This window comes from Cherax quadricarinatus, chromosome 29, assembly GCF_038502225.1.
Source record: "Cherax quadricarinatus isolate ZL_2023a chromosome 29, ASM3850222v1, whole genome shotgun sequence".
In the NCBI taxonomy this organism is placed as follows: Eukaryota; Metazoa; Arthropoda; class Malacostraca; order Decapoda; family Parastacidae; genus Cherax; species Cherax quadricarinatus.
Window position 1 is genome coordinate 20,913,083 of NC_091320.1, and position 25,166 is coordinate 20,938,248.

General features: G+C 38.9%; 1 protein-coding gene across 5 annotated transcripts in view; it reads right to left on the minus strand.

Annotated features, from left to right (window-relative positions):
• Positions 1-25,166, minus strand: part of Gel (Gelsolin) — a 534,558-nt gene that overhangs the window by 24,994 nt on the left and 484,398 nt on the right. Inside the window, exon 20 of one of the 5 annotated variants that reach the window (XM_053779357.2) lies at positions 4,276-4,384. The exons of 2 other annotated variants lie outside the window; for them this stretch is intronic. In XM_053779357.2, the coding sequence (XP_053635332.1) occupies positions 4,283-4,384 (102 nt within the window). In that variant the 3' untranslated portion in view covers positions 4,276-4,282. Of the gene's footprint in view, positions 1-4,275; positions 4,388-4,971; positions 5,004-25,166 lie in introns of all 5 variants that reach the window. 2 more of the 5 variants (XM_053779356.2, XM_053779359.2) reach the window with 2 other exon arrangements.

Consider the following 25,166-nt stretch of genomic DNA (forward strand, 5'->3'; position numbering starts at 1 on the left):
TTTGAGGGGAGGGTTAATATCAGAGTTAAGTGTTCTATGTATGTAATAGGTGCAGTAATAAGTATGAATGTTTTGTATGGTGAATAGGTTTAGTGTATTGAATATTGGTGGAGTGTGCTGCCTATAGTGAGAATTTGTTATCATTCTAACTGCGGCCTTTTGTTGGGTAATTAGTGGTCTGAGATGGTTACTTGTTGTTGAGCCCCATGCACAAATTCCATAGGTGAGATAGGGGTAAATAAGAGAGTGATATAGGGCCAGGAGGGCTGACTGTGGAGCATAGTACCGTATCTTCGATAGTATGCCTACAGTCTTGGAAATTTTCTTAGAAATTTGTTGCATATGTGTATGAAATTTGAGTCTATTATCAAGGTGGATTCCTAAGAATTTTCCCTCTGTTAGCTTTGTGATAGGTGATCCGTTTATCATTATGTTAAGAGGGACATCTGTAGCTCTGTTACCAAACTGAATGAAGTAGGTTTTGTCAATGTTTAGTGTAAGTTTGTTAGTCCTCATCCAGGTAGATATTTTCTGTAACTCTGTATTTACAGTATTGGTTAGCGTGACTGGGCTCGGGTGGGAGAAGACGTATGTAGTGTCATCTGCAAATAGTGTGGGTTTGAGTAATTGCGAAGCATTTGGTAGGTCATTTATGTATAGGAGAAAGAGAAGAGGGCCAAGGACACTTCCCTGTGGGACACCAACTGTAATTGGTTGTGCAGAAGAGTTTGCCCCATTTGCATACACATATTGGCTTCTGTTGCTGAGGTATGACTTGAGGTAGTTGAGGGAGTGCCCTCTTATACCATAGTGTGACAATTTTACGTGGAGCAAGTCATGGTTAACTGTATCAAAAGCTTTACGTAAGTCAATGAAGATCCCCAGTGGGACTTCTTTTTTCTCTATTGCAGTGTATATATGTTCTAGCATGTGTATAATAGCATCATTAGTATTTTTATTTGGCCTGAATCCAAATTGGCAGGGGTTGAGTATGTTTTGGGAGATAAGGTAGGAGTAGATTCGTTTATGAATTAATTTTTCGAAGATTTTTGAGAGAGGGTGTAAGTTGGATATTGGCCTATAGTTATTCAACTCTGTTTGGTCTCCTCCTTTGTGGATCGGGGTGACCCTTGCTATTTTGAGTACTGTGGGGAAGGTGGAGGATTCAATGGATTTGTTAAAGAGTGTTGCAATGATTGGTGATAGCACTTGTGACACTTTTTTGTATATAAAGGGTGGTAAGGTATTTAAATCTCCTGCCTTGTTTTTTAGCGTGTTGATAATAAGGGAGACTTCGTATGGGTTAGTCGGAGCTAGGAACAGTGTGTTCGGGTAGTTGCCAGTGAGGTAGTCATTTGGTGGGGTATCTGAGCTTGGGATTTTATTGGCAAGGTTTTGTCCTATAGTGGAGAAGAAGTCATTGAGTCTGTTTGCTGTTTCTGTTGGTGGGAGTTGGGGTTCATCTGATTTTGCTAATTTTATTTCGCTATTTCGTGATATCTTTTTTGTTCCTAGAATTTCTGATAGGGTTTTCCAGGTCTTTTTTATATCACCTCGTAAGTTGGATAATCTGTTCTCATAATACAATTTTTTTGCCCTTCTTATCAGGCTGGTTAGGATTGACGAGTAACGTTTTGTTTGGTCTCTGGTTATGTGACCCATTCTGTACTGTTTTTCATATTGGTGTTTTGTATTTATGGATTTGAGAATGCTGGGTGTTAACCAGGGACTGTTCAGTCTCTTAGCTGTCATCTGTTTAGTTTTTTTAGGGCAGTGCTTGTTATAGAGGTATTGGGTCTTTTTTAGAAAATTATTAATACATTCGTCAATATCTGTATAGATTTCTAGCTCAGTGTGCCAGTCAATGTTTGCTACTGCTGTTGTGAAGTTATTAATGGCTGCCTCATTGTGAAGTCTGAAGGTGACTTTAGTAGTGTCTTGGGGTAATTTACCAAGAGTTGTTATGAGAAAAGTAGGGTAGTGGTCTGTGGTATTATCTGTAATTATGCCTGATTTTAAAGGGGATATGGTGTTGGTCCAGATGTGGTCAAGTAGGGAAACACTAGTCTCTGTAACTCTTGTAGGTTTTGTTACTGTTGGTAGCAACATACAGTTACTCATTGTGTTTGTGAATTCAGTAACGTGTGGGTCCTGGTCTTGCAGGAGATTTATATTGAAGTCACCTGAGAGTAGTAAGTGATCTTTGTTCATGCGTGCATCAGTTATCATACTTCCTAGGTTTTGACTAAATTGGCTAATGTTTGACTGTGGAACTCTGTAAATGTTTATCAATGTGAGAGGTTTTTGTAGGTATTTGGATTTGAATTTGGCTATTATATATTCCCCATGTTCATCCCTTGTGCAAGTATTAGTGATACATTCTAGTTGGTCTGAGTAGTATATGGCTGTGCCACCCCCTTGTTGGTCTGGCCTACAGTTGTGTATGGCTGTGTAACCAGGAATGGCATAGACATCTGTACTATCAGGCTTTAGCCAGGTTTCAGTTAGTGTAATGATGGACATATTGGCATGTAAGGAATTTAGTAATGCTATGAGGTCATCGTAATGCTTGCTTAAAGATCTGATATTGTAGTTAAAAATAGTTATGTTGTTGTTGGCACTGAGAAGTGCCTTTGATTGTTCTGCAGTGTAGTAATTACAGTAACTGTTTGAATCATTTAAGTCATTAAATAAGAGGTTGGTATCAGGATCAATGCTTGTAATCATAAGATTTGTAGTGAATCTATAGTTAGAATTAAGTATAAAACAAAGTAAATAGTCTTAAGCTATGCATAGCATTACGGGCTGGCTTAAAATTAACTTAATAATAATCATTGCTTAGTTAATCTTATTATTATAATCAAAAAGAAGCGCTAAGCCACAAGGACTATACAGCGCTGCTACTAAGCAATGATGAAATCAGTGATAAAACATTAATGTAAACAGATAACTATAAAGCACAAGTGAGTATTACAAAGACAGGTCATATGGTTGCATTCAGTTAGGTAGTGATTCTGTTAGGTAGTGTATTTAAAAAATAATAAAGTTAGATTGGGTTTTAGGTTTAACATTTATGTGGGTGAAGACTAACCTCAGTTATTTTCTACAGAGGATATGGTAACTCAAAATCCTTAAGAAAAAATTACAATCAGAATCTTGTGACAGCCAATGCATGAACTTACAGTGCCCCATGGTCTGGTAGTTAATGCTCTTGCTTCACACAGCGAGGGTCTGAGTTTGATTCCCAGCGAGGGAAGAAACACTGGGTGTGTTTCTTTACACCGGTTGTCTATGTTCATCCATCAGTAAAATGGGTACCTGGGAGTTAGTTGACTGGTGTGGGTTGCATCCTGGGACAACACTGACCTAATTTTCCTGAAATGCTCTGCATAACAAGTGGCTTTCTATGTAGTAGTATGTCACTGATGTCAGCTAGGCCTGTATACCATGTACATGTACTTGCCCGAAAACTCTGGAACCGCAGACTCAACCACCATTTTCAAAACTACTGTTAAAAAAATCTCGTCTCCCTAACACACCCCATCAACAGCTAACCAAATGAAAACCACCTAATTCTCTTTTTGTATCATGAACACATCCAAAAAATATAGTCTTACTCTCGTTATCTGTCATTCCCCCCCTAATTTACACTTACACCCACCCAAATGACTGTAAACATAAATTTCCTAATATAGCTATAGCCTATTAAATCTTAAGTTAGTCCTAAGTTTGCCTAAGATACTCTTCCAGTATGTGAGCTTTAATAGAAACTGTGTAGCATGCCAAGACAAATTCAATCCCATCACTAAATCTACTGTTTGTAATATTATATGATTTGTACTAACTATTTTAAATCTAATTGTATATGTATCTAATAATGTATGTTCAAATATACTGCTCCATAACCTATATCAATATAGAGTAAGAATTAGTATTAATCTTCCTGAAATGCCTAGGCATTCTAGTGGCCTTCTTTGTAATTAATATTTTATAACGTGTAAACCACGGTAAGCTTTACAAGGAAATAAAGATTTTGATTTTGATAGTAAATTAAAATATTATTATCATTATTATAATCACTGAAATTTTGGATGATCAACTGTGAACTCTTTATCCTGCATATGCCTCTCAGGCTTCACATAAGTGGCAAATGGCATATTAATACATATAATTTGAGAATATTTAGGTGAAATGGCTTCCAAAACATGACTCAAGTGTTTGCAAATACGTATTATGTGTTAGTATGTCTGAAGTTCCTCAGCTGATCGGGCTTACTTCACAGTCATTGGCAACAGCAACAGTTAGAAGTCTTTTTCTTTTCAGGCTGATCTTTGGAAACTTTTTCAGACTCTATCTTTTGAGACTTCTCGGCTCGTCTGGGAAGCTGCTGCAACAACCGCCATGTTAGTCATCACAATCTAGCAAACTTGATGAATCAAATACACTGATTAGGAATGGTTTATTGTGAGTTTTGGTCTTCCTGTGCTACCATTGGTGTCCAGGATTGTAATTAAATCTGACTTCATCTTCTGTTCCAAAGATGATTGTATGTAGACAAGACAGTTAAGACTGAGGGCATCATTATTTAAATGTTTTGTACAGCTTCCTCAAAAGTACCAATATGAATGTGCTGATACATCTCACCAACAGCTTCAGGCAAACTAAAATACACATGCATTACTACATTGCTACAAAACAACCACTTACACATCTCTAGCTATGAAACCCTTTACATTCATCGTTGGCAATATTGAGAGGATATCTTCAAAAATTTTTAACAGTGTTGCCCTGAATACTTTTCCAAGATGGAACAGAGGATCAGATCTTGTCCAAGACCCTCCTGGAGCAGCACTAAACCTACTTCTGCCTAGCCTAGCTGCAGCAGAATAATGCCTTGGGGCCAACATGCACTACAGGCAGAACAGTGTGTAGATTAAGCTACAAGCAATACCACCTATCAAAACAACGCACATCACAGAACGGCATGCCGTCTAATCCACCTTCTGCAATGGAAATAAGCAGAAATATTTAGTCTTTGTTTTACAACTGCCATCTGCTTTGTTGAAGTTTATTAATGAAATGCATATTTATTTATAAGTGCTGGAACAGGAATTACTGAAGATGTGGTTAACAATAAAATTTTATAAAGCAGTGCAGTATTTAATTTATAAGTTAATAATGTATACAGTATATAAAAGTGAAGCATAAATTTAAAAGTTAATGATAAATATATAAAACTGAAGCATAAATGTGGCTGAAAGTGACAAGAGAGGCAGCATGCTATATCTACATATCCTCATTACTGATAATTTAATTGCAATAGAATTGCTTTAATAGATTTCTCATATATATACAGTACTATATATTTAATCAAGACTTGGAGAAAAAGGAGAAAAGCTTTATTCCCATAAGTTTTCATGTGAATTTAAGATTCATGCTCCATGAAGTACACATTGGTAAAGAAAGAAAAGTTAAGCTAAACTGGTCTTGTATGGATAACAAGAATAGATAAACTACAGTAAAGACTTAATGGTGTGCTACTATATTACTGTGTACTACTGTATCACATACTTATATTCAAGTACTGTGTACTACTGCATCTTGTACTTATATTCAAGTACTGTGTACTACTGCATCTTGTACTTATATTCAAGTACTGTGTACTACTGCATCTTGTACTTATATTCAAGTACTGTGTACTACTGTATCTTGTACTTATATTCAAGTACTGTGTACTACTGTATCTTGTACTTATATTCAAGTACTGTGTACTACTGTATCTTGTACTTATATTCAAGTACTGTGTACTACTGCATCTTGTACTTATATTCAAGTACTGTGTACTACTGTATCTTGCACTTATATTCATGCACTGTATACAGTATCATGTACTTACATTTAAGTACTGTGTACTACTGTATCATGTACTTATATTCAAGTACTGTGTACTACTGTATCATGTACTTGTATTCAAGTACTGTGTACTACTGTACCTTGTACTGACATTCCAGTACTATGTACTACTGTACCATGTACTCATATTTCAGTACTGTGTACTGCTGTACCATATACTTACATTCAGGTTCAATTGTTGAGAAATTTTATATAGTTTTCAGCTGAAGGTCAAGCCCTATAAACACTTAACTTACCCAAAAAAAAAAATCAGATCTTAACAAAATAATTAAGATTTTATTGCTCATGGGTGGTCAAGGGAGGTATTCCTGACCTGACCCAGTTATAACTTCACACATTTTTGTCTAATAATAAAAATAGTAATAATAATAATGTCTCTTATGCTCATTCTTCCTCTCTTTTCCTCTGCTTGTCCCATTCCCATTCCAGAATGTACACAACTATGGTGCTCTTCGCACCTACTCCTAGGTTGAGGGACTGATTACTTCATCTTCTGTACATAGTTCTACTGTCTTCAAGTTATGTCCTAGAATTTGTATTGATAAAGCCACTGGATGGCGAAACGTCTACAATAAAGATACCCAGATGTTGCAAATGTGTCTTAATCTCATCTTGTCGGTATTATATACCATTCGTACATAGCTTTAGGTAGATGTCATTTAGATAAGGACCTGCCTCGTATGGGCCAGTAGGCCTTCTGCAGTGTTCCTACATTCTTATGTTCTTATAATGCTTGCCACTACTTCCCTTCCATCTCCAGTGTTTCATAACTACTTCCCCTACTTCACTGCACCCCTGCTGCTGTGTGACCCATACAGGTTTAGTGCTTAATATGCAGCAATAATCCATTTATTTCTCTAACCACATCATCTCCTTTCTTTCACCCCTTCCTTCTCCCTCCTTCCATCTTCCTTCTCCCTCCTACTATCTTCCCTCTTCCTCCTTCCATCTTCCTTCTCAGTCCTTCCTTCTCCCTCCGAGCAAACCTGAGGTCCTACCTCAACATAATATATACAATAAAGCAAAACTATCCTGGATATATAATTTGTGTTCTCAAGATGGGAGGTGTACTGGTTGCCCCATGGAAGACAGGTGCACGGGGCTGTGGTTCAGTGGGTCATTAGGGTCTCATGTTACTCTTCTGGAGTTACAGCTATGGAGTGACTGATAATGAACAAATTTTCTTTGATTAACCCATCAGTTCTATATGGCCCTTAAAGGTTATAATTACTGTATTATTATAATAATCATAATGAAGCACTAAACCTTTAAGGGCCATATAGAAGGTTTAGTGCTTCATTATGATTATTATAATACAGTAATTATAATTATTATTATTATCATTTAAGTCACCTTGCCTTGTTGGGAAATGACCAGTGTGCAAAAAAAATAGTGAAATGAAGCTTGATAATTTGCTGAAACAAGTTTTAATACCTATAGAATTATTACAAATAATTTAAGTAACTTATATTTAGTAAACAGTGCTTGAGAAAAACGGCAAATTTACTTTATAAAGGTATCTAATTTTGCAATATATTTAAGAAAGATACTGTATTTATTCATGGCAGCCTATGAGCTAGACCCATAGCAGATCAGTCTAAATTTTGAATGCTACTATCCCACTACCAGATGTTTCCTGCCTAGTTGTTCAGGCTTAATCTTGCCCAAAATGCTCTGCAAGCATTCAAGTGTCACCCTTTCCTGTATAAACAATATATTATGTCAAGATAAACTGGAATTTGAATTTGAAAGGAAGTATAATGCACTTAGTTAACTGCCTATAATTATTATTATTATTATCACACTGGCCGATTCCCACCAAGGCAGGGTGGCCCGAAAAAGAAAAACTTTCACCATCATTCACTCCATCACTGTCTTGCCAGAAGGGTGCTTTACACTACAGTTTTTAAACTGCAACATTAACACCCCTCCTTCAGAGTGCAGGCACTGTACTTCCCATCTCCAGGACTCAAGTCCGGCCTGCCGGTTTCCCTGAATCCCTTCATAAATGTTACTTTGCTCACACTCCAACAGCACGTCAAGTATTAAAAACCATTTGTCTCCATTCACTCCTATCAAACACGCTCACGCATGCCTGCTGGAAGTCCAAGCCCCTCGCACACAAAACCTCCTTTACCCCCTCCCTCCAACCCTTCCAAGGCCGACCCCTACCCCGCCTTCCTTCCACTACAGACTGATACACTCTTGAAGTCATTCTGTTTCGCTCCATTCTCTCTACATGTCCGAACCACCTCAACAACCCTTCCTCAGCCCTCTGGACAACAGTTTTGGTAATCCCGCACCTCCTCCTAACTTCCAAACTACGAATTCTCTGCATTATATTCACACCACACATTGCCCTCAGACATGACATCTCCACTGCCTCCAGCCTTCTCCTCGCTGCAACATTCATCACCCACGCTTCACACCCATATAAGAGCGTTGGTAAAACTATACTCTCATACATTCCCCTCTTTGCCTCCAAGGACAAAGTTCTTTGTCTCCACAGACTCCTAAGTGCACCACTCACTCTTTTTCCCTCATCAATTCTATGATTCACCTCATCTTTCATAGACCCATTTATTTATTTATTTATTTAAAAATTTGTGCACACATACAGAGGTACAAAAAATACAGAAAAGAGCAGTATGCCAAAGCCACTTATACTATGCATAGCATTACGGGCTGGCTTAAAATTAACTTAAGATGAACTAAGCAATGATGACATCGGTGATAAAACTTTAATGTAAACAGATTACTATAAAGCACAAGTGAGTATTACAAAGACAGGTCATATGGTTGTATGCATTGTTGTACATTCAGTAGAATGGAGTATTCTGTTAGGTAGTGTATTTAAAAAATAATAAAGTTAGATTGGGTTTTAGGTTTAACATTTATGTGATATAATTGTGAGAAATATTTAAGATATACAATTTATAAGGTTCAGTTATTCAGTATTTATTTGGTTTTGGGTGAGTAAGTGATCTTTGAGAAGAGACTTGAATTTATAAACAGGTAGTGTTTCTTTTATATTTACAGGTAATGAGTTCCAGATTTTAGGGCCTTTTATGTGCATTGAGTTTTTGCATAGTGTGAGATGGACACGAGGAACATCAAAGAGTGATCTGTGCCTTGTGTTATGGTCATGTGTTCTGTTGAGGTTGGCAAGGAGATGTTTGAGGGGAGGGTTAATATCAGAGTTAAGTGTTCTATGTATGTAATAGGTGCAGTAATAAGTATGAATGTTTTGTATGGTGAATAGGTTTAGTGTATTGAATATTGGTGGAGTGTGCTGCCTATAGTGAGAATTTGTTATCATTCTAACTGCGGCCTTTTGTTGGGTAATTAGTGGTCTGAGATGGTTACTTGTTGTTGAGCCCCATGCACAAATTCCATAGGTGAGATAGGGGTAAATAAGAGAGTGATATAGGGCCAGGAGGGCTGACTGTGGAGCATAGTACCGTATCTTCGATAGTATGCCTACAGTCTTGGAAATTTTCTTAGAAATTTGTTGTATATGTGTATGAAATTTGAGTCTATTATCAAGGTGGATTCCTAAGAATTTTCCCTCTGTTAGCTTTGTGATAGGTGATCCGTTTATCATTATGTTAAGAGGGACATCTGTAGCTCTGTTACCAAACTGAATGAAGTAGGTTTTGTCAATGTTTAGTGTAAGTTTGTTAGTCCTCATCCAGGTAGATATTTTCTGTAACTCTGTATTTACAGTATTGGTTAGCGTGACTGGGCTCGGGTGGGAGAAGACGTATGTAGTGTCATCTGCAAATAGTGTGGGTTTGAGTAATTGCGAAGCATTTGGTAGGTCATTTATGTATAGGAGAAAGAGAAGAGGGCCAAGGACACTTCCCTGTGGGACACCAACTGTAATTGGTTGTGCAGAAGAGTTTGCCCCATTTGCATACACATATTGGCTTCTGTTGCTGAGGTATGACTTGAGGTAGTTGAGGGAGTGCCCTCTTATACCATAGTGTGACAATTTTACGTGGAGCAAGTCATGGTTAACTGTATCAAAAGCTTTACGTAAGTCAATGAAGATCCCCAGTGGGACTTCTTTTTTCTCTATTGCAGTGTATATATGTTCTAGCATGTGTATAATAGCATCATTAGTATTTTTATTTGGCCTGAATCCAAATTGGCAGGGGTTGAGTATGTTTTGGGAGATAAGGTAGGAGTAGATTCGTTTATGAATTAATTTTTCGAAGATTTTTGAGAGAGGGTGTAAGTTGGATATTGGCCTATAGTTATTCAACTCTGTTTGGTCTCCTCCTTTGTGGATCGGGGTGACCCTTGCTATTTTGAGTACTGTGGGGAAGGTGGAGGATTCAATGGATTTGTTAAAGAGTGTTGCAATGATTGGTGATAGCACTTGTGACACTTTTTTGTATATAAAGGGTGGTAAGGTATTTAAATCTCCTGCCTTGTTTTTTAGCGTGTTGATAATAAGGGAGACTTCGTATGGGTTAGTCGGAGCTAGGAACAGTGTGTTCGGGTAGTTGCCAGTGAGGTAGTCATTTGGTGGGGTATCTGAGCTTGGGATTTTATTGGCAAGGTTTTGTCCTATAGTGGAGAAGAAGTCATTGAGTCTGTTTGCTGTTTCTGTTGGTGGGAGTTGGGGTTCATCTGATTTTGCTAATTTTATTTCGCTATTTCGTGATATCTTTTTTGTTCCTAGAATTTCTGATAGGGTTTTCCAGGTCTTTTTTATATCACCTCGTAAGTTGGATAATCTGTTCTCATAATACAATTTTTTTGCCCTTCTTATCAGGCTGGTTAGGATTGACGAGTAACGTTTTGTTTGGTCTCTGGTTATGTGACCCATTCTGTACTGTTTTTCATATTGGTGTTTTGTATTTATGGATTTGAGAATGCTGGGTGTTAACCAGGGACTGTTCAGTCTCTTAGCTGTCATCTGTTTAGTTTTTTTGGGCAGTGCTTGTTATAGAGGTATTGGGTCTTTTTTAGAAAATTATTAATACATTCGTCAATATCTGTATAGATTTCTAGCTCAGTGTGCCAGTCAATGTTTGCTACTGCTGTTGTGAAGTTATTAATGGCTGCCTCATTGTGAAGTCTGAAGGTGACTTTAGTAGTGTCTTGGGGTAATTTACCAAGAGTTGTTATGAGAAAAGTAGGGTAGTGGTCTGTGGTATTATCTGTAATTATGCCTGATTTTAAAGGGGATATGGTGTTGGTCCAGATGTGGTCAAGTAGGGAAACACTAGTCTCTGTAACTCTTGTAGGTTTTGTTACTGTTGGTAGCAACATACAGTTACTCATTGTGTTTGTGAATTCAGTAACGTGTGGGTCCTGGTCTTGCAGGAGATTTATATTGAAGTCACCTGAGAGTAGTAAGTGATCTTTGTTCATGCGTGCATCAGTTATCATACTTCCTAGGTTTTGACTAAATTGGCTAATGTTTGACTGTGGAACTCTGTAAATGTTTATCAATGTGAGAGGTTTTTGTAGGTATTTGGATTTGAATTTGGCTATTATATATTCCCCATGTTCATCCCTTGTGCAAGTATTAGTGATACATTCTAGTTGGTCTGAGTAGTATATGGCTGTGCCACCCCCTTGTTGGTCTGGCCTACAGTTGTGTATGGCTGTGTAACCAGGAATGGCATAGACATCTGTACTATCAGGCTTTAGCCAGGTTTCAGTTAGTGTAATGATGGACATATTGGCATGTAAGGAATTTAGTAATGCTATGAGGTCATCGTAATGCTTGCTTAAAGATCTGATATTGTAGTTAAAAATAGTTATGTTGTTGTTGGCACTGAGAAGTGCCTTTGATTGTTCTGCAGTGTAGTAATTACAGTAACTGTTTGAATCATTTAAGTCATTAAATAAGAGGTTGGTATCAGGATCAATGCTTGTAATCATAAGATTTGTAGTGAATCTATAGTTAGAATTAAGTATAAAACAAAGTAAATAGTCTTAAGCTAAAAAAAAGTACCTGAATTATTTAACAAATGTAAAATAATGAGCTAAGGTAGTTTTGGAATATAATGGCAAAGTTGTGAACTTATTCTACTTTAGCACCTGAGAATAGCACCTTGATTATTTTAACAATTGTGAATGTATAAACTAGGGTAGTTATATAAAGCTAAAATAAAGGAGAAAATATATGAGGGACTAAAATTAAGTAATGGTAAACAAAGTTAAATGGACAGGTGGTCACTATGAAATAATATTGGTTTAGGAGTAAGATCTGATTTGTAATATTAAATAAATTGAGCAGTTTATTGCACAGTAAAAGTAAAAAAAATGAGGTAGTTGGTACTAGCTAGCAAAAGATAGTTTTGGTACTTGCAAAAAAGTAATTGGAATATACACTAATTGCATACACAATAAAAAGTGACTAAAAAACAAGTAGTGATAAACAAAATTAAATGGACAGGTAAGAATAATGAATATTATTAATTTGGAGTAAGATTTGACTTGTAATTTAAAATTATGAGCAATTAATAGCAGTAAGAAAGTTATAGAGTATTGGAGGTAGTTGGCATTAGCTAGTGATGAAAAATAATAAAAATAATAATGTACAATATAATAGTAACGTACACTATATGCACCACACGTATATATGTATTAAGGGCACTTATCTAATCTGTTACAGAAATGTCAGCTTTTCTAAGGAAGGTAGAGAAATCATGTTCGTTTGAGATGGTATATTGTTGTCCTGTTGATGTTTTCCTTACTAGTATTTTCCCATCTCGCGTGAAACACTGATGTATTTTGTTTTCCTGTTTAAGTTTTCTCAGCCTGAACAGAAGGTTTTGACGTTTTTTTGTTAGACACTCATTTATGTACACTCCATTTTTCATTGTAATTGCTGATTTAATTAGGTCCTTTCTTTTATCGTAAGAATGAAGTCGGATCATTATACTGTGTTTACTTCCTGGTTTTCCTAACAAACGTGTTTCTTTGATTTCATTGTTTTGCACGATGACTTGTACGTGGTTCTGTATTATCCTGATAGCAGTTTCTTTGCACTGTGCTTGTGTTATGTCACTAGGAATGTGTGGACTGTTTATTATAACTGCATCAGACAACTTATCTTGTTCAGTTTTGTCGTCTTGGAAATCAAGGTATTCATTTAGTCGAGTGTGCATGTTCTGATTCCAGTCCTTGATTGCTTCTTCAACCTTCATATTTATTGTTGTTATTTGCTCAGTGTGACTGGCTATAGCTGCTTTTAGAGTATTTTCTGTGTCAACACTTCCCGATGTAATCTTCTCTTCAAGGTTTTGGATCTTATTCTCGAGGTTGGTTATCTTGGAATCTCGTCGCTCGAGTGCTGCTTTGATATCTTTGATTTCATTTTCTAGAGCAACGATGTAGTCCTTGATATTGTCAGGAATAATCGTACCTGAGTTATCATGGATGAATCCTTTGAAGGGAGTGGAGTTGGAGGGGGAGTCAGCCATGTTTGTTGTTGTTGTTGTTGTTCCCTGGGTGGCGTCGGTGAGAGGGGTTGATGATACACTGGCGTCCTGCTGGGTAGACAAGTTGAGTTCTAGGGTCCTTGCTGTTATTCTTTTATTACTGGTGTTGTGTCTTCTGCGATATCCTTTCATAGTATCACTGAAGTAGATACTGTGTAGCAATGGAGGAGAAGGCTTGTTTTCTCGGAGCTTGGGTTAAGTGGTTGTCTGGCAGCGGAGGCAGTGTTTGGGTTAGCAGGGCTGTCTTCCTTAGATCTTCTAATTTTGTCAAGATTTGGGTTACATTCTTAGTATTCTTGGGTCATGTTGTGGTCTACGTGGGTTCATGTAGTTGAACTTTCACTTAGGCCATCACAAGTTTTGATGGGCGATGTTTTTTTTTGAGAAAGAAGAGCTGGTAGGATACCGTTGCTGCCGCTGACACGTCCACTCCCAAATATCTGAATACGTTCACCTCCTCCATACTCTCTCCCTCCAATCTGATATTCAATCTTTCATCACCTAATCTTTTTGTTATCCTCATAACCTTACTCTTTCCTGTATTCACCTTTAATTTTCTTCTTTTGCACACCCTACCAAATTCATCCACCAATCTCTGCAGCTTCTCTTCAGAATCTCCCAAGAGCACAGTGTCATCAGCAAAGAGCAGCTGTGACAACTCCCACTTTGTGTGTGATTCTTTATCTTTTAACTCCACGCCTCTTGCCAAGACCCTCGCATTTACTTCTCTTACAACCCCATCTATAAATATATTAAACAACCACGGTGACATCACACATCCTTGTCTAAGGCCTACTTTTACTGGGAAAAAATTTCCCTCTTTCCTACATACTCTAACTTGAGCCTCACTATCCTCGTAAAAACTCTTCACTGCTTTCAGTAACCTACCTCCTACACCATACACTTGCAACATCTGCCACATTGCCCCCCTATCCACCCTGTCATACGCCTTTTCCAAATCCATAAATGCCACAAAGACCTCTTTAGCCTTATCTAAATACTGTTCACTTATATGTTTCACTGTAAACACCTGGTCCATACACCCCCTACCTTTCCTAAAGCCTCCTTGTTCATCTGCTATCCTATTCTCCGTCTTACTCTTAATTCTTTCAATTATAACTCTACCATACACTTTACCAGGTACACTCAACAGACTTATCCCCCTATAATTTTTGCACTCTCTTTTATCCCCTTTGCCTTTATACAAAGGAACTATGCATGCTCTCTGCCAATCCCTAGGTACCTTACCCTCTTCCATACATTTATTAAATAATTGCACCAACCACTCCAAAACTATATCCCCACCTGCTTTTAACATTTCTATCTTTATCCCATCAATCCCGGCTGCCTTACCCCCTTTCATTTTACCTACTGCCTCACGAACTTCCCCCACACTCACAACTGGCTCTTCCTCACTCCTACAAGATGTTATTCCTCCTTGCCCTATACACGAAATCACAGCTTCCCTATCTTCATCAACATTTAACAATTCCTCAAAATATTCCCTCCATCTTCCCAATACCTCTAACTCTCCATTTAATAACTCTCCTCTCCTATTTTTAACTGACAAATCCATTTGTTCTCTAGGCTTTCTTAACTTGTTAATCTCACTCCAAAACTTTTTCTTATTTTCAACAAAATTTGTTGATAACATCTCACCCACTCTCTCATTTGCTCTCTTTTTACATTGCTTCACCACTCTCTTAACCTCTCTCTTTTTCTCCATATACTCTTCCCTCCTTGCATCACTTCTACTTTGTAAAAACTTCTCATATGCTAACTTTTTCTCCCTTACTACTCTCTTTACATCATCATTCCACCAATCGCTCCTCTTCCCTCCTGCACCCACTTTCCTGTAACCACAAACTTCTGCTGAACACTCTAACACTACATTTTTAAACCTACCCCATACCTCTTCGACCCCATTGCCTATGCTCTCATTAGCCCATCTATCCTCCAATAGCTGTTTATATCTTACCCTAACTGCCTCCTCTTTTAGTTTATAAACCTTCACCTCTCTCTTCCCTGATGCTTCTATTCTCCTTGTATCCCATCTACCTTTTACTCTCAGTGTAGCTACAACTAGAAAGTGATCTGATATATCTGTGGCCCCTCTATAAACATGTACATCCTGAAGTCTACTCAACAGTCTTTTATCTACCAATACATAATCCAACAAACTACTGTCATTTCGCCCTACATCATATCGTGTATACTTATTTATCCTCTTTTTCTTAAAATATGTATTACCTATAACTAAACCCCTTTCTATACAAAGTTCAATCAAAGGGCTCCCATTATCATTTACACCTGGCACCCCAAACTTACCTACCACACCCTCTCTAAAAGTTTCTCCTACTTTAGCATTCAGGTCCCCTACCACAATTACTCTCTCACTTGGTTCAAAGGCTCCTATACATTCACTTAACATCTCCCAAAATCTCTCTCTCTCCTCTGCATTCCTCTCTTCTCCAGGTGCATACACGCTTATTATGACCCACTTCTCGCATCCAACCTTTACTTTAATCCACATAATTCTTGAATTTACACATTCATATTCTCTTTTCTCCTTCCATAACTGATCATTTAACATTACTGCTACCCCTTCCTTTGCTCTAACTCTCTCAGATACTCCAGATTTAATCCCATTTATTTCCCCCCACTGAAACTCTCCTACCCCCTTCAGCTTTGTTTCGCTTAGAGCCAGGACATCCAACTTCTTTTCATTCATAACATCAGCAATCATCTGTTTCTTGTCATCCGCACTACATCCACGCACATTTAAGCATCCCAGTTTTATAAAGTTTTTCTTCTTCTCTTTTTTAGTAAATGTATACAGGAGAAGGGGTTACTAGCCCATTGCTCCCGGCATTTTAGTCGCCTCATACGACACGCATGGCTTACGGAGGAAAGATTCTTTTCCACTTCCCCATGGACAATAGAAGAAATAAAAAAGAACAAGAGCTATTTAGAAAAAGGAGAAAAACATAGATGTATGTATATATATATATATGCATGTGCGTGTCTGTGAAGGTTTATAAAATGCTACTATCATATACACTTAAACTGAGTGTGTGACTGTTGTTAAACTAACATGTTGTAACTTAACCTAATTTGAAAACTGAGGTGAAAAATTAAAATGTAAACTTTTGTTTGAAGAGAGTTGGTACGTATATGACATTAAGGTACCCACATGCCAACACTGTAGACGAGCCGGGCTGTGGCTCGTACGTTGGTTTGCGTGCAGCCAACAGTAACAGCCTGGTTGATCAGGCTCTGATCCACCAGGAGGCCTAGTCACAGACCGGGCCGCGGGGGCGTTGACCCCCGGAACTCTCTCCAGGTAAACTCCAAGTAAAAAATTGATTGTGTCTGCATTTTCAATGCAGGTAAAATGTATACCTAATGTCATGCACATCAGCTTATTTGCTGCTGTAGCCTCACACAGAGACAAATAACCTCCCTTTCACAACACACAGGTGTTGTAAGTTTAATAAAGTCTGAAGAGGCATTCTCAAACTACCATTCCAGAAACAAAGCAGAGGGGAAGGGGAACTGATCTGTTTTTAAATTTTAAATCAGAGAGAAGTGCTGGAACCTTAGGGGTCATATGTACCTGGGAAATGAGAGGTAATCGGGTTTGGCCAAAGTTGGAGGACAAATCTGGTTCCTTCCTTAACCCTTTGACTGTCGCAAGCCCATTTCTGAAACTGTCATTCTATGTCGCAAAATTTTGGGAAAAAAAAAAAAACATTATTGTTTCTCATGAAATGATAGAGAATCTTTTCCCGATGGTAATGACACCAAAAGTATGAAATTTGATAAAAAACTTAAGGAATTACACTCCCGTGAAGTTAGCGATCTCAGCAATATGTACGCATCGGCAATTTCGCCGACTCTGAGCCCTATTTTTGGCCAATTCCATTGTTCCAATCGACCAAACTCGTAGCTATTTCTTTAGAACTCCATTTTTTTCTATCAATTGAGTACAAGAAACTGCCCATTTACCAATTTCAACTACCCAATGGAATGGTCAGAAATTGGCAATTTGGGCAATTACAAGCAAATTAAAAAAGATGCCAATTTCAAAATAGGGTCCAAAATAAACAATGCAGACATTCTTGGCACTAAAATAACATATCCTCTGTTCATTAGTCACTTCTCCAGGCCACTCTTATATTACTCTTGCTTTCTATTTTGATTTTTTATTCACACAAAAAATAGAAGATTTACCGTTATGCAGACTACTGCATTATTGTAAAAATGGTATAAATAATATCAGTGCACTAGTGAAAGGATATTAGACTCCCTAGTTGATGTGTATTGGACGTGTGGTGTGATTTGCTTACTCTTGAACATTGGTAAAAATAGAACATTGCCACTACTTTGAGCTCAATTTCAAGGTCATTTTCATCGTGAAACTAATCAAATCATCTCTATTTTTGTAACATGCTTTCCATTCTATCAAATGAGACCAAGAAAACGAGAATACAACCATAAATACTATACGAAAATACACCTCAAAGTCGGCGTTTTAATCCAAAAACATGGAGTTTTTTTTCCTCATTTTGCAATGCGTGCTGCAGGATTTTTTTTATACAGTGCACACTGACCACACAGACCCATTCTCTCACATGTGGGCCTACCAGCTTTCTCCTTCTTGATTTGAAGCCGCTAGAATTATTGAGTATACAGTGGACCCTCACCTAACGATATTAATCCGTTCCTGAGAGCTCAACGTTAGGCGAAATTATTGTTAGGCGAATTAATTTTCCCCATAAGAAATAATGGAAATCAAATTAATCCGTGCAAGACACCCCAAAGTATGAACAAAAAAAAAATGTTTACCACATGAAATATTAATTTTAATACACACAAACTGAAGAAGAGATGCACAGTTACATGACACTTACCTTTATTGAAGATCTGGTGATGATTGATGGGATGGGAGGAGGGAAGAGTGCTGATGGTGTTAGTGTTTAGAAGGGGAATCACCTTCCATTAGGACTTGAGGTGGCAAGTCCTTTTCCGGGGTTACTTCCCTTCTTCTTTTAATGCCACTAGGACCAGCTTGAGAGTCACTGGACCTCTGTCGCACTACATATGTGTCCATAGAGGCCTGTACCTCCCGTTCCTTTATGACATTCCTAAAGTGTTTCACAACATTGTCAGTGTAATAGTCACCAGCACGGCTTGTAATAGCTGTGTGAGGGTGATTTTCATCAAAAAAGGTTTGCACTTTAAGCCACATTGCACACATTTCCTTAATCTTTGAAGTAGGCAACTTCCTCAATTTCTCTATCCCCTCCTCCAAAGCAGTTTCCTCAGGTGTGGCCTCTTGCTGTTGAAGATGATCTAGCAGCTCATCAGTGGTTAGTTCTTCATTGTCCTCCTCCACCAACTCTTCCACTTCCTCCCCACTAACCTCCAACCCCAAGGATTTCCCCAATGCCACAATGGATTCCTCACCTGGCATAGGATTCCCAGGGTTAGCCTCAAACCCTTCAAAATCCCTTTTGTCTACACATTCTGGCCACAGTTTCTTCCAAGCAGAGTTCAAGGTCCTCTTAGTCACTTCCTCCCAAGCCTTACCTATAATGTTTACAAAATTGAGGATGCTAAAGTGATCTCTCCAAAACTGTCTTAGAATCAATTGAGTTTCTGCGGTCACTACAAAGCACCTTTCAAACATAGCTTTTGTGTACAGTTTCTTGAAGTTGGAAATGACCTGCTGGTCCATGGGCTGCAGGAGAGGAGTGGTATTAGGAGGCAAAAACTTGACCTTAATGAAGCTCATTTCCGCAGAAAGTCGCTCTGCCACGTCTGAAGGATGACCAGGAGCACTGTCTAATACCAGGAGGCACTTAAGGTCTAATTTCTTTTCAATTAGGTAATTTTTCACAGTGGGGGCAAATGCATGGTGTAACCAGTCATAGAAAAAGTCCCTAGTGACCCATGCCTTACTGTTTGCCCTCCACAGCACACACAAATTAGCCTTGAGGACATTGTTTTTCCTGAACACTCTGGGAGTTTCAGAGTGATACACCAATAAAGGCTTCACTTTGCAATCACCACTAGCATTGGCACACATCAACAGAGTAAGCCTGTCTTTCATAGGCTTATGTCCTGGGAATGCCTTTTCCTCCTGAATAATGTAAGTCCTGTTTGGCATTTTCTTCCAAAACAGGCCTGTTTCGTCACAATTAAACACTTGTTCAGGTTTCAGTCCTTCACTGTCTATGTACTCCTTGAATTCCTGCACATATTTTTCAGCCACTTTGTGGTCCGAACTGGCAGCCTCACCATGCCTTATCACACTATGTATGCCACTACGATTCTTAAATCTCTCAAACCAACCTTTGCTCGCCTTAAATTCACTCACATCATCACTAGTTGCAGGCATTTTTCTAATTAAATCCTCATGCAACTTCCTAGCCTTTTCACATATGATCGCTTGAGAGATGCTATCTCCTGCTATCTGTTTTTCGTTTATCCACACCAATAACAGTCTCTCAAGATCTTCTATCACTTGCGATCTCTGTTTCGAAAATAAAGCGAGAACAGCTTCCTTGATTGCCGTTTTCTTGGCCACAATAGTAGCGATGGTTGATTGGGGTTTTGTGCACAACCTGGCCAGCTCGGAGACACGCACTCCACTTTCATACTTAGCAATGATCTCTTTCTTCATATCCATAGTAATTCTCACTCTTTTTGCTGTAGGGTTGGCACTAGAAGCTTTCTTGGGGCCCGTGGTGACTTATTTTGCAGGTGCAATCACTAAAAAGGCTGTGATAATATGAAATGTTCCGATTGTATGCTTGGAAGCGACCGCGGTGGCTGGCTTGTAAACACTGGCACCCACGGAACAAGTAAGGCGGGCTCAGGCCGCACGTGGACGCGTCTTGAATGAATCGCGTTGAGCAAGTTTTTTAGCGCTAGCCGAGGCAAAATTTTTGCATTAAAATGTATCGCTAGGCAGATTTAACGTTATGCGATGCGTTCGTTAGGCGAGGGTCCACTGTACATATGTCCGAAACACTGGCTCGTAAGATGTATATATACGGCCAAAACAGTCAAAGGGTTAAGGGAAGGAATTGGATAGAATTGTAAGGTATGATGTATCAATCCCTTCCAGGGTTAACTACTGTATAAACAAGATATTTTTTAATTTGAAGATGAATACAGAGATGTCCTTGCCACAAAATATTTTTTTTATTTTCATGGCAATACCTGTATGGTTCTGCATATTCTTTTATTAAATTGTCATTCTCCCACCAAGGCAGGGTTACCATAAAAAGGAAACACATTCACCATCATTCCCTCAATAACTATCTTGCAGAAGTCTACAGATTTTAAAGTTCAGGTGATCTTTTCAATTGCAACACCCTCACCTTTCCTTCAGAGTGCAGGTACTGTACTTCACACCTTCAGGATTTAATTTCAGTTAACTGAATTCTTTGAATCCCTTTCTTACCTTGCTCACATAAAGGGATTCAACAATATATCAAGCTATAAAAACTACTTTTCTCCTCTTATTCTGATCTAACATGTTAGCACAAACCTGCACTCAAAACCTCCAATGCCCTTCCTTCCAACCCTTCCAAGGATGACCCCTAACCCTCTGTTCCTTCCATCTCAAAATTTATACACACTCTTGGTCATTCTATTCTGTTCCATCCTCTTTAAATGGCCAAGCAACCCCCCTCCTACGGTAATCCCACATTACAGAATCTTCTAATTTCTATGTTCTAAATTCTTTGTACACTCTCACAATGCCTCACATTTATATAAAAGTGTGGGTACCACTACACTCTGCAATATTTCCCTTTTTGCCTTCATAAACAAACTTCTTGCTTTCCACAGATGCTTTAACATACCACCTACATTTTTTCCCTCATATTTTCTGTGGTCTACCTCATCTTTCACAGATGTATCTGCCAACAAGTCCACTCTCAGACATCTAAATACACTGAATTCCTGCACACTCCCTCCAATCTGATATCTAATCTTTTATTCCTAAACTTATTGTTACTCTCGTTATTTTGCTCTTTTGTACATCTTCTTTTAATTTCCATATTTTACACACCTTCTCAAATTCATCCACTATTGTCTGCAGCTTCTCTTCAGAATCTCCCAAAAGTACTGTGTTATCAGCAAAGAGCAACTGAGACTATTATTATTACATTCATAAGGTAGAAGAGAGTGCAGTAAACTATAGGGATCATGCTGTGTTTGCAGAAATGGGAAGCATTCAGGTTTGTTCTAAAGGAAGGGAAGGGCAGGTCTAATTCCTTGGATCAAGAACCTTTCACTGGAGTCAAGGAACCTCCCTAGAAGGCTACAAAACTGTAACAACACCCACTTGGCATACAATTCATTTTCGAGTCCTGCACTTCTCCCCAACAGGTCTCCCTATTCAGTTTTAACACCCCATCTACATAAATGCTAAACAACCATGATGACATCATGCACTCCTGGCTAAGGTCTACTTTTACCTAAGCTCACTTTCCACCTCTTTACTGCTTTTAATAACCTACTATTTATTCCATACATTTGCAACATTCTCCATGGGGAAGTGGAACAGAATTCTTCCTCCGTAAGCCATGCGTGTTGTAAGAGGCGACTAAAATGCCGGGAGCAAGGGGCTAGTAACCTCTTCTCCTGTATATATTACTAAATGTAAAAGGAGAAACTTTCGTTTTTCCTTTTGGGCCACCCCGACTCGGTGGGATACGGCCGGTGTGTTGAAAGAAAGATTTGCAACATCTGACACACTGCTCCCTTATTCACCATATTACAGTATATGGCTCTTCTAAATACATAAATGCTACAAACAGTTTTTTTCCCTTATTTAAGTAATGTTTACTTAAATGCTTCAATATAAATACTTAGTCTACACATCCCCTATCCTTCCTAAATCCTCCCTACTCCCCTGCATCCCTATTTTCTGTTTTACTGCTAACTCTGCCAATAATAATTCTACCATACATTTTATGAGGATAGTGAGGCTCAGGTTAGGGTGTGTAAAAGAGAGGGAGAATACTTCCTGGTAAAAGTAGGTCTTAGACAGGGATGTGTAATGTCACCATGGTTGTTTAATATATTTATAGATGGGGTTGTAAAAGAAGTAAATGCTAGGGTGTTCGGGAGAGGGGTGGGATTAAATTATGGGGAATCAAATTCAAAATGGGAATTGACACAGGTACTTTTTGCTGATGATACTGTGCTTATGGGAGATTCTAAAGAAAAATTGCAAAGGTTAGTGGATGAGTTTGGGAATGTGTGTAAAGGTAGAAAGTTGAAAGTGAACATAGAAAAGAGTAAGGTGATGAGGGTATCAAATGGTTTAGATAAAGAAAAATTGGATATCAAATTGGGGAGGAGGAGTATGGAAGAAGTGAATGCTTTCAGATACTTGGGAGTTGACGTGTCGGCGGATGGATTTATGAAGGATGAGGTTAATCATAGAATTGATGAGGGAAAAAAGGTGAGTGGTGCATTGAGGTATATGTGGAGTCAAAAAACGCTATCTATGGAGGCAAAGAAGGGAATGTATGAAAGTATAGTGGTACCAACACTCTTATATGGATGTGAAGCTTGGGTGGTAAATGCAGCAGCGAGGAGACGGTTGGAGGCAGTGGAGATGTCCTGTCTAAGGGCAATGTGTGGTGTAAATATTATGCAGAAAATTCGGAGTGTGGAAATTAGGAGAAGGTGTGGAGTTAATTAAAGCATTAGTCAGAGGGCAGAAGAGGGGTTGTTGAGGTGGTTTGGTCATTTAGAGAGAATGGATCAAAGTAGAATGACATGGAAAGCATATAAATCAATAGGGGAAGGAAGGAAGGGTAGGGGTCATCCTCGAAAAGGTTGGAGAGAGGGGGTAAAGGAGGTTTTGTGGGCGAGGGGCTTGGACTTCCAGCAAGCGTGCATGAGCGTGTTAGATAGGAGTGAATGAAGACGAATGATACTTGGGACCTGACGATCTGTTGGAGTGTGAGCAGGATAATATTTAGTGAAGGGATTCAGGGAAACTGGTTATTTTCTTATAGTCGGACTTGACTTGGGAAGAGTCCTGGGATATTGGCAGTTTGGAGGGAAGTACGTATATGCCTGCACTTGCAAAAACAGTGATAATGTGTGAGGGTGTTGAATGATGGGATTTTCTTTTTGGGGATTTTCTTTCTTTTTTGGGTCACCCTGCCTCGGTGGGAGACGGCCGACTTGTTGAAAAAAAAAAAAAATTTTACTTGATAAACTCAACAGATTTTTTTTAACACTTTTGTCTCCTTTTTTTTTTTTTTTTATTATCACACCGGCCGATTCCCACCAAGGCAGGGTGGCCCGAAAAAGAAAAACTTTCACCATCATTCACTCCATCACTGTCTTGCCAGAAGGGTGCTTTACACTACAGTTTTTAAACTGCAACATTAACACCCCTCCTTCAGAGTGCAGGCACTGTACTTCCCATCTCCAGGACTCAAGTCCGGCCTGCCGGTTTCCCTGAATCCCTTCATAAATGTTACTTTGCTCACACTCCAACAGCACGTCAAGTATTAAAAACAATTTGTCTCCATTCACTCCTATCAAACACGCTCACGCATGCCTGCTGGAAGTCCAAGCCCCTCGCACACAAAACCTCCTTTACCCCCTCCCTCCAACCCTTCCTAGGCCGACCCCTACCCCGCCTTCCTTCCACTACAGACTGATACACTCTTGAAGTCATTCTGTTTCGCTCCATTCTCTCTACATGTCCGAACCACCTCAACAACCCTTCCTCAGCCCTCTGGACAACAGTTTTGGTAATCCCGCACCTCCTCCTAACTTCCAAACTACGAATTCTCTGCATTATATTCACACCACACATTACCCTCAGACATGACATCTCCACTGCCTCCAGCCTTCTCCTCGCTGCAACATTCATCACCCACGCTTCACACCCATACAAGAGCGTTGGTAAAACTATACTCTCATACATTCCCCTCTTTGCCTCCAAGGACAAAGTTCTTTGTCTCCACAGACTCCTAAGTGCACCACTCACTCTTTTTCCCTCATCAATTCTATGATTCACCTCATCTTTCATAGACCCATCCGCTGACACGTCCACTCCCAAATATCTGAATACGTTCACCTCCTCCATACTCTCTCCCTCCAATCTGATATTCAATCTTTCATCACCTAATCTTTTTGTTATCCTCATAACCTTACTCTTTCCTGTATTCACCTTTAATTTTCTTCTTTTGCACACCCTACCAAATTCATCCACCAATCTCTGCAACTTCTCTTCAGAATCTCCCAAGAGCACAGTGTCATCAGCAAAGAGCAGCTGTGACAACTCCCACTTTGTGTGTGATTCTTTATCTTTTAACTCCACGCCTCTTGCCAAGACCCTCGCATTTACTTCTCTTACAACCCCATCTATAAATATATTAAACAACCACGGTGACATCACACATCCCTGTCTAAGGCCTACTTTTACTGGGAAAAAATTTCCCTCTTTCCTACATACTCTAACTTGAGCCTCACTATCCTCGTAAAAACTCTTCACTGCTTTCAGTAACCTACCTCCTACACCATACACTTGCAACATCTGCCACATTGCCCCCCTATCCACCCTGTCATACGCCTTTTCCAAATCCATAAATGCCACAAAGACCTCTTTAGCCTTATCTAAATACTGTTCACTTATATGTTTCACTGTAAACACCTGGTCCACACACCCCCTACCTTTCCTAAAGCCTCCTTGTTCATCTGCTATCCTATTCTCCGTCTTACTCTTAATTCTTTCAA